This window comes from Equus quagga, chromosome 15, assembly GCF_021613505.1.
Source record: "Equus quagga isolate Etosha38 chromosome 15, UCLA_HA_Equagga_1.0, whole genome shotgun sequence".
Taxonomy (NCBI): domain Eukaryota; kingdom Metazoa; phylum Chordata; class Mammalia; order Perissodactyla; family Equidae; genus Equus; species Equus quagga.
The window spans coordinates 30,454,821-30,466,707 of NC_060281.1; the positions used below are offsets into that span (position 1 = coordinate 30,454,821).

The 11,887-nt window shown below is 57.1% G+C and overlaps 3 protein-coding genes across 5 annotated transcripts; all 3 read right to left on the reverse strand.

Moving 5' to 3' along the window:
- Positions 1-161: 161 nt before the first annotated feature.
- Positions 162-4,521, reverse strand: RING1 (ring finger protein 1). The gene is made up of 7 exons (XM_046640494.1): positions 3,894-4,521; positions 3,647-3,778; positions 2,699-2,859; positions 2,403-2,618; positions 1,317-1,706; positions 871-1,144; positions 162-579 (listed from the first exon to the last, which is right to left on the reverse strand). The coding sequence occupies exons 2-7, from the start codon at positions 3,722-3,724 to the stop codon at positions 478-480; spliced, it is 1,221 nt and encodes a 406-aa protein (XP_046496450.1). The 5' UTR covers positions 3,725-3,778; positions 3,894-4,521; the 3' UTR covers positions 162-477.
- Positions 4,522-5,700: 1,179 nt separating this feature from the next.
- HSD17B8 (hydroxysteroid 17-beta dehydrogenase 8) lies at positions 5,701-7,916 on the reverse strand. 3 transcript variants are annotated; one of them, XM_046639857.1, is made up of 9 exons: positions 7,814-7,915; positions 7,411-7,628; positions 7,204-7,320; positions 7,003-7,095; positions 6,817-6,902; positions 6,620-6,704; positions 6,362-6,404; positions 6,086-6,160; positions 5,701-5,894 (listed from the first exon to the last, which is right to left on the reverse strand). In XM_046639857.1, the coding sequence occupies exons 1-9, from the start codon at positions 7,857-7,859 to the stop codon at positions 5,878-5,880; spliced, it is 780 nt and encodes a 259-aa protein (XP_046495813.1). In that variant the 5' UTR covers positions 7,860-7,915; the 3' UTR covers positions 5,701-5,877. The 3 variants fall into 3 exon arrangements, with proteins under 3 accessions (XP_046495813.1, XP_046495814.1, XP_046495812.1); XM_046639856.1 differs by lacking the exon at positions 5,701-5,894 and having other exon boundaries at positions 5,926-6,160; positions 7,814-7,916; XM_046639858.1 differs by lacking the exons at positions 5,701-5,894; positions 7,003-7,095 and having other exon boundaries at positions 5,919-6,160; positions 7,814-7,916.
- A 176-nt stretch (positions 7,917-8,092) lies between these two features.
- On the reverse strand, positions 8,093-11,763 carry SLC39A7 (solute carrier family 39 member 7). The gene is made up of 8 exons (XM_046639855.1): positions 11,621-11,763; positions 10,900-11,308; positions 10,642-10,810; positions 10,427-10,480; positions 10,125-10,289; positions 9,835-9,975; positions 9,422-9,618; positions 8,093-8,968 (listed from the first exon to the last, which is right to left on the reverse strand). Exons 2-8 carry the CDS (start codon positions 11,302-11,304, stop codon positions 8,696-8,698), a joined length of 1,404 nt encoding a protein of 467 aa, XP_046495811.1. The 5' UTR covers positions 11,305-11,308; positions 11,621-11,763; the 3' UTR covers positions 8,093-8,695.
- Positions 11,764-11,887: the final 124 nt, after the last annotated feature.

Below are 11,887 nucleotides of genomic sequence, written 5' to 3' on the forward strand. Positions count from 1 at the left end.
AAGGTTCCGAAAAATGGGAATGACACACTGTGAACAACGTTTGACATTCCCTCCCCATTTCCAAGGCGGATTCTGCATGATTTCTAGACTTTCCTCCCCAATCCTTCCCCCCCTCCCCACCCTTTCTGGTACACCCTGATAAAGAGACACAGAACTGCAGGTTTCAAAGAGGAAAAAAGCAAATTTGTTGTTGTTGGTAGGAGGGCACGAAGGGGAGGGTTCTTCACCTTCCCCCACATCTTGTAGATGGGAGGTTGGGGGGCGATAGAAAAGGCAGTAGATGGGGGCGCATGCCCCACTCTGTACAATATAGAAGAATCTGATATAGATACTTTGTATAAAAGCCACTCGTCCTCATTTGTGTCCTCTTGCTGGCTGGCTGGGCTAGGGAGCACTGGGGGACAAAGAAGCTGGGGTGGTGGGCCAGGACACAGGGACACCCCATGGTCCCCATCCTCTAGCTGTCCCCTTGTGGGGTCACTTTGGATCCTTGGTGGGAGCATAGCAGAGCTCCAGCGGCCGGGACACCTTCCAGAACTTCTCATTCACCAGCTCCAGGGTCAGCGAGCCATTCAGTGTCTACAGAGGAAGAGGGAGGGAGAGGCCAGGGAAGAGAAAAAGAAGTTGGAGAAGACAGTAAAGGAAATGAATGAGAGGACCAAGAGAGGAGGGAAGAAAAAGGAACAATAAAAGAGATGGGCCAAAGCAGGGGCATATGGAGTGATGGGGAAGAAGAAAGGACAGAGGAGGGAGATGGGAGAAGCAGAGGGAGAAGAGGCGGAGTCAGTTAAGACATCAGGACTATGGCTGTGTGTGGTCCTCCCCTTCCCTCCCCTCCAATACCGCCGCCCTGCCCTCCGAGGCTCTCACCGTGAAAGCTCCGCCCCCAGGGGCGATGTAGATGGTGTACTGCTTTTCGCTGACACCCTCCAGACTGGGCAAGGCAGGCTCCTCGGGGCCGTCACCTCCTCCGGCACCCCCACCCTCCCCACCACCCCCCTCAGGTCCCCCAGCATCGGAGGCGCCCCCTCCAGGCCCTCCTGGTTCCCCCGCCTCTTGCTGCTGTCTCCGCTCGAGGGCGATGCGCAGGGCCAAGTACTTGGAAAGATGGTCCACTGTGGCATTGCCAGTTGTCTTCACATACCTGACGTGGGAAAGAGGGCAGGTTTAGGGTACAAATAAGAAAGGAAGTAGAGCACTTTCCAAAAGGGCCTCTGGGTTAGGGTTTTTTTCTGGGTCTGGGCGAAGCCCACGTCTGATGGAAGTCTATGTGATCTCTGGTTTCTCAGTGGTCTGGGGCAAGACAGGGTTCTCACCTAGTCTGGCAGTATTCTCCCTTCTCCACGAGCAGGGGGTGGGGCCGGAACACGAGCTCAATTTCTCCACCTGGCTCCGGGGGGCTAGGAGCCCCAGGAGGGCTTGGGGGGCCCAGGGTTCCCCCTCCCAGAGTCCCTCCCCGGTCACCAGAGTCTTCAGAACCGGCACCCCCACCCACCCCACCAGTGCCACCTCCCCCTGTCCCTACACTGCTCCCCCCTGCGCCCCCTCCACGGGGTCGCTTGGGAGCAGGGCCTGGGGCAGAGTCAGGGGCAGAGTCTGAGCTCACATCCTCGCCATCCCCTTCTCCCTCCCCAGGCTCTCCTTCCCCCCCACTCATCGTGGTGGTCTGATCTGACCCAGGCATCGGCCGCCTCACACGCTGGGCCCTGTAGAAGCAAGGGGTTGAGGTTAGAAAGCACCATGGATAAGGGGTTTAGATTTTAAACTTCAGAGAATTAAGAGGTTAGGGAAATCTTAACGATGACACCTAATATTTATTAAACATTAACTACATGCCAAGCATACTGCTAAGTGTTTTGCGTTAACTGCCTCAGAAAATACAAATCCTACAAGGCAGGGAATTATTTTCTCTACTTCACGGCTGAGGAAACTGAGACTTAGAGAGGTTAAATAACTCTGTGTTTGACTTCACAGCCCCTCGCCTCTCAAAATGCGGTCCAAGAACCAGTAGCACAGGCTTGTTGAAATGCACAACTCCGGACCTACTGCACCAGAATTTGCATTTTTAACAAGGCCCTCAGGTAATCTGGATGCACATTTAAGACCAAGCAATGCTGGTCTAGAAAGTGATTTAATTCCCAGCAGTGTGAATCCAGAGCTTATGCTCAAAATCACTCTACTGTTCTAACTTCCGGAAAGTTAGAGGCTGAGCTATTTTCTTATTAAGAATAGAACTAAGAAGCTACGATTTACATCCATGGCTTCCAGGCCTGACCATCAGGCTGTGGTTCGCTCTAAGGATGCCAAGGTTTAGAAGCTGGGAGGCAGCAAAGACAGCGCCAGGAGTCTGACCCACTGATCTAACCCACCAGCCCTGCTGCCAGCTCTCTCCCGGCCCAAACCTGTGCATGGCCTGCATGCGCAGCCCCTCCTCGATGCTGGAGCTCAGTGCCTGCTGGTTGTGCAGGCGGCTGAGGCGGATGAGCACCCGGTCTTGGTGGGCCTCGTATTCCTCCCGGCTGGGATAGATCTTAGAGATCAGGGCATCGAAGTTGGGGTCTGGCCGCAGAGATCGCTTGGATACCAGCTTCTTGCGGCAAGTAGGGCACTCCTTGTTCCTGGGGTGGGAGAGAGGAGGCCTTGAGCAGTCAGTCGCCAGGGCACTGAGGCCCCAACTCAAACATGTCCCTCCTGTTACCCGCTCCGCAGGGCTGTGACAATGCAGTCAGAGCAGAATCGGTGGAGGCACTCCTTGGTGGTCATCGTATTCTTCAGCATGTCCAGGCAGATGGGGCACATGAGTTCTGAATGCAGCGACCGAGGGGAAACTGCAATCTCTGTGCCATCCATGATGGCTTCCTGGAGGCATCGGTGAGTGAAAAGGTGGTGGTGGGTTAGGGGGAAAGGGGTTTTAGAAACAAGTGGTCCACGAAATGAGAGTTTTGAGAAATACAGTGAGATGGTAGAATCCTGGGTACCCCATGTTGGCTACTTAAGGAAGATGGGAATTCTGCGAGAGAGAGAGAGGGGCTATTGACTTGGAGAGAATGGAGAACAGAAGGGATTAGTGTCCATTAACTAAGCATAAGAGCTTTGCAGTAGGAGGATCTGAAGTTTGATGAAAGGCCTGGGGGGGCGGTGGCAAGATTTGCAGTTTGGGGAAGACTTATTCAACAGAATTCCTTAAAGTGTGGTCCTGGTACTACTTATATCAGAATCCGCTAGGGTGCCTGTGACAAACACAGATTCTGGGGCCCCATCCCATTACTGGATCAGAATGCTGGGGGGCGACAGGGGCATCTCCATTTTTAATAATCTCGCAAGGTGACTTTTATATGCACTGATCTCTGACAGTGAACTGAGGAACAGGAAAGGTAACTTCTGTCTGCTCACTACCTTTCAAATGAAGATGGTAATACTACTTGCTTTACCTCTCTGGCCCGGCTGTTTTGGGGATTAAATGAGCCAAATGTGAAAGTGCTTTGAAAAGAATAAGGGAGTTCAAAGGTAGGGCCAAGGCAGTCTGTGAATCGGGCAGGGTCGGTAGAATAGGGCAAAAAAATGGAAAAGAGGCGGTGAGATTGGGGTCTGCAGATTGAGGGGTTTGGGGCGAGGGAGTGAGCTGAGAAGGGAGACTCCTTGTCACCTGCGGAGTCCGATGGAGCTCATACAGACTCAGTTCCCACGTTTTGCTGGCATTCTGGGCATTCGCCGGCGTCGTCATGGTGACCGGGCACAGACCCCCACCAGGGCTCCACGGCGGCGACGGAGAGGTGGGCTGGGGAGGGGGGAAAGGGAAGGGGCGGGAGGGTGTTAGGGGGGCCGCCCTCGCGCAGACCCCGCCCTCCGGGGCTCCCCCCTCCGCCCCCGCCCCGCGCCGGCGCGGCCCTCACCCGGCTCCCGCCGTCCGCGCTGCTGCTGCCGCAGCGCCGCTCCCTGGGCCCGGGCTCCCGGGCCGAATTCGCGCGGTCCGCAGCCGCTGCTCAGACAGCAGCTCCCGCCGCCGCCGCCGCCATGGCCCGGGCGCTGGGGCCTACGTCACTTCCGCCTGCCCCTCCACTCCACTCCACCCCCCGCCGACGGAGACGTCACCAGCCACTCGCGGCGGGGGTGGGACGCGACGTGGACGCCCGGGTTCCCCCGCCCTCGGGACGCGTCTGTCCTCCGTGCGGAGCCGGCGTCCCTGGAGTCCCGCGCCACGTGGGGACCACGGTTTCCGTCCCCGGCCCGGCGCCGTCGCGCGGCCACCCTTAGCTGCCGTTCCCTTTCCGAGGCCCCCACTCGGGGCCTCCGCTCCGGAGGGCGGGGCCTGGGATCGCTCGGACCCCCGGAGGGGACGGAGGGATTGGAAAAGGGGCCACCTCCCCGACTCGGCGTCCCCTGGCGGCTCTGGGGAACGGCTCCCCCCTCCCCGCACACAACTTCTCCGTAACCCCAGCCCAGGATTCCGGGGGAGAAAAGCTGCAAGGGCTCCTCTGCCGCTTCAGTCCTCCGGTCCTGTGAACGCAACTAAGTCCCGCTGTGCCCGGGATTCCCCTTACCACCCTGGGGACTTGCTCCACCCTCCGCTTTAGCTCTCCCTGGACCCTCCGACCCGCACTCCCCTCGAGGTTTGGGGGCGGCGGCTCGGGACGTCCAGACTCAACTCTCGGCCGGAGCCAGAGACTCGAGAATTGCGTTTGGACAATCAAGAGCCGCGGCCCGGGGCGGGGGAGGGAGGCGCACGGGAGGAACGGGGGAATGGAGACACCACGCGGAAGCAGGGACACACACACAAGATGGGGCCTCTATCGGGGAGGGGGTGTGCGCCTGTGGGTGGGTGGGGGCATAAGGGGCCGAATGTCTGGAGTGGGAAGCGGGCACAGGTCTCCTCTAGGACTTTCCAGTAAAGGAAGGGCAAGGGGAGGAAAGAGAAGAGGAAGGGACAGAGCGATCCCCATTGAGGGCAGGAGATGAGAGGGCTACGGGGAAAAGAGACCGTGATGGGCGTCCTGTCTCCTTCAGCCTGAGCTGGGGCTCCCGGACTTGGGCTGCAGCTGCCAGGGGGTGGCCTGTTTCTGGGACAAGGCAGCAGTGGGTCCCCTCGCCCCCTCCCCCAGTTCCCCCCTACTTCCCTGTCCTCTCCTTCAGTCCGTGGCCAGTCCTTATGTGGGCTCCAGAGTCGATTAGCGCGGACCCCCTCCCCTTCCTCCTCCTCCTCCTAGCCCCCTCCCTTCTGCTCTCCTCCAGCCCCTTTCATCGGCTGGTCCATTCCCCTAATCCTGGCCCCCTCCCCTAATCCCCCCCATCCGACCCCAGGCCGGCTGCAGCTATTGTAAGGTGGAGAGAAAGGGAAGGGGGGGACTGAGAGAAAGGAGAGGGGTGGGGGAGGGCCACCTGTTCCAAGACCCCCTCCCAAGGCCAGACTGGACACCGGGATGGGGCCATGAACAAATCACCCTTGGGGACCATAAGGACCCAGGGAATTGGGGGGAGGGGACTGGGGCTGCAGGACTAGTGGAAGGGGGTGGGGCAGACCCCTCCCTCCAAAAAGACCCAGAGTGTCACGCATACACAGTGACACACACTCTCTCCTCTCACACCCGGCGGCGGGGGTTGCCCTGGGAGACCAGGCAGTGAAAGGGAACAATCCTTCGGGGAAGGGAAAGGAGGGGGAGGTGGGGAAGGGTCTGAGGGCTTGGACACAAGAAGAACCGGAGGTGGCAGGGAAGAGGATTTGGAATTTATTAGGGTCACAGGCACCCCTGCCTCCCATATTCAGCATTCCTGAGCCATACACTGCCACCCTTTTTGTAGCCTGGGAACTCAGAGTCCTCATCAGCAGGAGGCCGGGCAGAGTGGTGGGGGAGTGAGCAGAGTCCAGGGTCCTTGAGGCAGTTACATGAAAAGACCTCCTGGGAGGGGCAGAAACATTTGGACAGATGCATAGGTGGAGACAAATGGGCTGGGGGGCAAATGCCCACTTCTCTCCTTGGCCTAGGGGAACTTCTGCCCTTCCCTCAGTGGCTCAACTCCCCTCACTTGCTTTCTCATATCATTTGGGTTCCACTTCTCTGCCCTCTCCCTCCCCTCGATGGCCTCATACCAGTGACTTCCACTGAGGCCCCTGTGATGTATCCACTGTCTTCAGATGCCAAGAATGTGACCACATCTGCCACATCTATGGGAAGGGTGGGCAGAGAGCAGAATATGCCTCACTCCCATGGATCCAAGGTAGCCATCATCTCCCACCAGAAACACCCCCTCCCTCAAAACACACACACCAACCACCAATCCTGGTGAGACCCGCTCAGAAACCATAAAACTTGGGGATCTCTTCATTCAGGCCTCCTCCCCAGGGTCCTCCCCACTCAGTGCTCACCCTCAGGGTCCCCCATATGTCCCATGGGGATCATTCCAGTCACCTGTAAGGAAACATTCCTATGTGGGTGAAAGTTTCTTTTATGGGTTTTTTTGTAGACTGAGTCTGTGACCCTTTTTTCTTTTGTCTTCATTCCTTTTATACTTATTGAGTATCTACTATTTGCCAGGCACCCTGCCCAGCATTCTCTCTCTCAAGCCCAGAAAGGTTGGCTCTCTGAATGATTCTGCCCTCTGCCCTCCACCCACAGCCTCCTACCTTGTCCAGAACTTTCTGTGGCACTTTCTGTGTCATGGGTGTTTTAATGAACCCTGGGAGGACAGAGTTACAGCGGATGCCATGTCTGTGGAAGGAAGGGTGGCCGCTGACTCTGGAGAAGACTGAGCACTCACCCCTCCCTCAGACCTCCCATATGCCTCAGCAAAGCCCCCCTCACCCCCAGGTGTCTGACCAACCGTCCCAGCTCTCGGGCTGCAGTCTGGGTCAGCCCAATCACTCCAGCCTTGGATGCTGCGTAGTTTGTCTGTCCCACATTCCCCACCTATAGGGGAGTCAGAGATTTGGGATGAGTCAGGAGTCCCAAGGAGGGCGTCTCTTCTCTATGCACTTGGCTGGCTGACCTCCTCCCAACTCGACCTGACCTTCCCTACGATGCTGCTGATGTTGATGATGGAGCCGTGACAACCACTGGACACCAGGGCTTGGGCTGCAGCCTGAGTGACTAGAAAGATACTCTGGGGGGAGGGAGTAACAAGACAGAAAGGATCAGCTGGGTGACAGTCCTCCTCCAACTCCCTTCCCAGGCTAGAGGGGCCAGAAGTTACAGGTTCAGAGGTCACCACCTTGAGGTTGACAGCTATGACTTTGTCCCAGTCATCCTCAGACATGTGGAGCAGAAACTCATCCCTGGTGATGCCCGCACAGGACACAACGACAGATGGCGGGCGAGAAAAGCAGTCCTATGGAAGAGGGAGGTTACACGCCAAAAACCCAGAGGCAGTGGAGGCAACGTTAGCGCTTTAAAGGGGGCGAGGTCGTTTCGCGTTCACCTGCACTTGTTCCAGCAGGCGCCTTGCGGCCCTGGCCTCAGAGACGTCAGCCTGGAAGGCAGCGTGGGCCCCGCGGGGCGCCTCCTCCTCGCTCCCCGGCCCGCCCAGCAGCCGCACTGTCTCCCGTGCCGCTGCCCCGTCCAGATCGCAAGCGGCCACGGTGGCCCCCTCTCCGGCCAGGCGCACACTGACAGCTCGGCCGATGCCACTCCCCGCACCTGAGAGGGGCGAGAATACGCAGCGCGGGTAGTGGGGAGAGTGGGCAGGGGTCAGAGGTCAACAGGGCGCAAAGTTAGTAAAGTTAGGACAAGGGGCGAGACTTCACAACGGCTGCAGAGTCCGAGGGCGCGCCCCTGACATCACTCCGGCACCCCAACCCGCCCTGGGAGAGCATCCCCTCAACCTGTGACCAGGGCCAGCGCGGAGCGGAGCCGAAGCTGAGACGCCATGGCGGGCTGCGGGCGGAGAGCGCTCCAGCATTGAGCCAATCGGAGCGCAGAGGGGGCGTGGCGAGAGCAACGCCGGGCCAATCAAAGCGCCGCCAGCTTTAGGCCATCTGCGGCCACCGGTGCAGGCGGACCTCCCACCGCGGGGGCGTGGCCAGACACAAGAGTTCTGGGGCCTGGGGAGCAGGGAGATGAGGGGCCCCGTTCCCCGAAAAAAACACAAAGACTGCGTGTGGGGCGGACGATCCAAGGACTTTATTTCCGGTCACCACCCCACCCGTTGATTCAAACAGTGATATAAAAAGAAGAGAAACAAAACAAAAAATCAGGACATGAGATTAGCAACTAACTCCCCCTCCCCCCAATCACTCCCAAATCAGGACGCACGATTGATGTTTATCCTCCATTCCTTCTACTACCAGCTCTGGCCAGTACTCTGGTCTTCCCTGAAGCCTCCACCAATGGGTGGGAGAGGGAGGCCAACCCTGGAGAAGCCTGTATATGGCAGTTTGGTCCACTGAGAACAGGTAGGGTAGGGAACATGGGGTAGGCTGTCATCTGTCTCTTCCTGCCTTCTTCATGGCCCCATTTAGTCGCCCAAACCCAACAACATGGTCAGCACATGCTCAACTCTATGGTCCCTCTGGCCTCTCATTCTCACCTCCACAGTCCCTGTAAGACCGCCAAACCTTGATGGCCCTCATGCCAAAGTCACCATTTCCCTAAGATCCAATTCCTTCCTTTGGCAGATGTCCCTGGCCAGGGACCCCAACATCCACAGACCCCTGCCCTGGAGGACAGAGGTTTGGGGCTGGGGTGGGGGTGGTTTATCCCACCTCTCACTCAAGGTGGGCAATCAGCACCATCATGACAACTCCCCCCAGCAGCCCCAGCACCTCCAGAAGTGACTGCAATGGTGATGCCTCCCTTAACAGCTCAGGCAACACAGACACCGTTGCTACATAGATGAAGCCACCTGCAGTGAATGGCAGAATCCAGCCAGGACCTGTACCGCCTGCGACTTCACTGCCCACTGCCCCTCCTTCAGTTAGGAGGGCACAGGCTGTGCCTGCCAGTGCCCCTATTGCTGTCAGTAGTTGTAGACGCATCGCCTGGGGGGCAGAAAAGAGAGAAAGGCACTTACCAACATATAAAAGTTAGCAGCAGTTTAGAAATGGCTAGTGGGGTATAGGTGTATGTGGGTAGGATGCATGTTTCTGGAAACTAAAGAACAAGGCAAAAAGTGGGGGGTCTAGAATACACATGTTCTGAAAAATCTTAGATGTCAAAGAGGTTCTTTCCACAGACCTTCTGATCCAGCAGGTCAGGGTTGGTGGCATGGTGTGAAAGACCTCCATTAACTATTAAATGGTTTATGGACCACAGTTTAAGAAATACGGAGCTACAGAACCAAGAGACAGAACTTCTTTTCCTTCATTTTGAGAGGATTTGTTGTCGATAAAAGTACACTTTGTCTGGAACTAATGAAAGGCCGTCTTGGGTTTGGGGTGGGTGAGCAAGGGGTAAAGAGTTTGAGGTAACCATGTTTGGTGCCCATCACCAACCTGCTTTTTGCTGCAGCCAGACTGGACCAAGATGGCAAAGTCCCCAACTTCATGGGGCACTTCATGTAGGAGGACAGTCATTGTGGTCAGGATCCCCAGCCCCCGACCCCCTCGAAATGAAGCCCCAATGGCCAGACCATCTGTGAAGTTGTGTGCCAGGTCAGCAGCCAGATTCAGGTACCCTGATACACGCAGGTCTTGTATAGGAGGAAAGGAAGACAAAACCATTAGAGGCATCCATCACCCCCAGTCCCAGCCCTGATCAGCCATTATCACATTTCCCCCCAGAGACCACTTCATACCCAGCCGCTCACTATTTCCCAGACACCTGCCGTTACCACAGTGCATGTTTCATTTCACGTGATTCATTATGATGCCCCTCGCCCAGGGTTATCACCAACCCTGACCCTCACCTGAACCTGTTTTTCCCTCTTCAGAATTCTCAGGTCTCACTGGCCCATCTTTGGGCCCCATGTTCCCTCCTTTCCTCTTCCTCAACCCCCCTGCTTCCTTTTCTTCTTCCTCTGAGCTCTGCTTCTCTTTTGAATGACGCTCTGAAGGAAGAAAGGAGTTGGTAAGAGTGGGGAACAGAGATCTCTCCATATGTCTTCAAAAGGGAAGTCACTTCCCACCTAAGAGCCATAAGATGAGGGGATTTTGAGGCAGGCAAGGTGGCTTTCAGGAAAGTTGTTCCTAGGCTCACCCTGTCTTCCATGTCTATGACTTCCATGTGTGTGACCATGAGTATGTCCATGTCCATGACTGTGTCCATGTCCTCCTTTCACATGTCTCACAAACTTCTCCACCACAAGAAAGGCGACAATTCCACTGAGGACCCACAGTCCCACAGACAGAATGGGGCCCTGGCCTAAGAATGGAGACATTAAGACATTAAGGGAGATGTGGATTCCAGACTCCTCCTTCTCAAGTGCAAGACGAGAAGATTGGGAGGGACAGACCTTCCCCAGCACCCCACCCCCCCGTCTCCATCTGCCCCTTCCTCACCACTGTGGGAGTGTCCGTGTCCGGGATGCTCCTGAGGGTGGTGAGAATGAGGTTCTGGAAGAAGGGGGAGAAAAGGTTAGATGAAGGAATACCCCACCCAAGGGGCGTGTATTTGGGGGAATATTGAAAGGTCAGGGATCACAAAGGAGAAAGAACCCTTTTGCCCAAAGAATAAAATATATTAAAATTTAAGGTAGAGACCCGAGGTCACTTACCCAGGGCATGAGGAATGAGGTGCAGGAAGGCATCTCCCAGGAGCCCACCTGAAGCAAAACTGAGCAAGATCTGGAGCAGAGAGCGGTGCCGGGGGGAGTTTGACTCCACAGGGATAAGGAAGAGGACGAAAAATGGAGCTGCAGAGATCAGCACTGTGGCCCCCAATGCCTGGTGAGGGAGAGTCAGGGGTCAAGTGGTGCCGGGTTTCCCAACAATTCAGAACCAGCCCCTCTCTCCCTCATCCCCTGGGGACTCACATAGGCCCAGAGAGTGACAGTGTCCAGGTCCTGCTTGATGCCCGGAGCCCCAGACTCCCCATAGCCTCCATGGCTGTGTTCATGGTCATGTCCATGTCCTCTGTGGTAGAGGCTCTCATGGGAGTGGCCATGGCTATGGCCATGGTGCAAATCCTCATGTGAATGTCCATGGTCGTGACCGTGGGTGTGCCCATGCCAGATGCTCTCGTGAGTGTGGCCATGGGCGTGGCTGTGTCCATGGTGGAAATCCTCATGTGAGTGCCTGTGGCTGTGGCCATGGAAGTCCTCGTGCAGGTCCTCGTGCAGGTCGCCATGACCCCCGTGTCCGGCCACTAGCAGCCCTAAGGCCGCCCAGGTCAGCAGTCCCACGGCCACCCAGTGGGGGGCCCCCAGGCCTCTGGCCATCACGCTGACCAGAGGGACAGAGACAGTGACTCCACTGGACCCTCAACTCTATGCCTATGCAGGGTCCGCTCTACTCCGCTCGCGCCCTCCGTTCACTTCTATAGGCCGCTCCCCGATTCCATTCTGTTCCCACCCACATTGTTCCCAAGACTCGTTCTCTTTATCCCGAACCCCCTCCCGGATGTAGGGTCCCCGGGACACCGCTCTAGGCTTTGATCTTCCACTTTTATAGACTCTCTGGGCCCTCGTCTCTATGACCCACGAGGTTGGGAAAAAGGCCTGGAAAGGATGGTAGGGAAAAGCAGGGAATTCTCACCGGCTCCGGAATCCTCTCCTTTCCCGGTTTGCTCGGACGTGGCAGTCACGCCTCTAGCTCCCGCGAGAACAGGAAGTTCCGTTTTATCTCCGTCCCAATACCTTTACCAATATGGCGGCACTCCGGTAGCGGCGAGCGGCCCTGCCCTGGCGCGCATGCGCGGGTGTGGAGGTTATTTGAGGGGAGGCTGGGCGAGGCCGGCTAACAGGCCCGAGGAGACCGCCTCCTCCGTTTCCAACTGGACGAGGGGGCGGGAACTAGCGCGGA

Coding starts and splice junctions, on each gene's coding strand:
- RING1 (XM_046640494.1), bottom strand. CDS start 3,724: ATGACGACGCCGGCGAATGCCCAGAATGCCAGCAAAACGTGGGAACTG. Junction 2,619..2,698: donor GTCACAGCCCTGCGGAGCGG/GTAACAGGAGGG, acceptor CTCCCACCCCAG/GAACAAGGAGTGCCCTACTT. Junction 1,707..2,402: donor CGCATGCAGGCCATGCACAG/GTTTGGGCCGGG, acceptor TTGCTTCTACAG/GGCCCAGCGTGTGAGGCGGC.
- HSD17B8 (XM_046639856.1), bottom strand. CDS start 7,859: ATGGCGTCTCAGCTTCGGCTCCGCTCCGCGCTGGCCCTGGTCACAG. Junction 6,405..6,619: donor CACAGAAAGTTCTGGACAAG/GTAGGAGGCTGT, acceptor GTTTCCTTACAG/GTGACTGGAATGATCCCCAT. Junction 6,161..6,361: donor ACATATGGGGGACCCTGAGG/GTGAGCACTGAG, acceptor CCCTTCCCATAG/ATGTGGCAGATGTGGTCACA.
- SLC39A7 (XM_046639855.1), bottom strand. CDS start 11,304: ATGGCCAGAGGCCTGGGGGCCCCCCACTGGGTGGCCGTGGGACTGCTG. Junction 10,811..10,899: donor CTGTCACTCTCTGGGCCTAT/GTGAGTCCCCAG, acceptor CTCCCTCACCAG/GCATTGGGGGCCACAGTGCT. Junction 9,976..10,124: donor TCATAGACATGGAAGACAGG/GTGAGCCTAGGA, acceptor TTCTTCCTTCAG/AGCGTCATTCAAAAGAGAAG.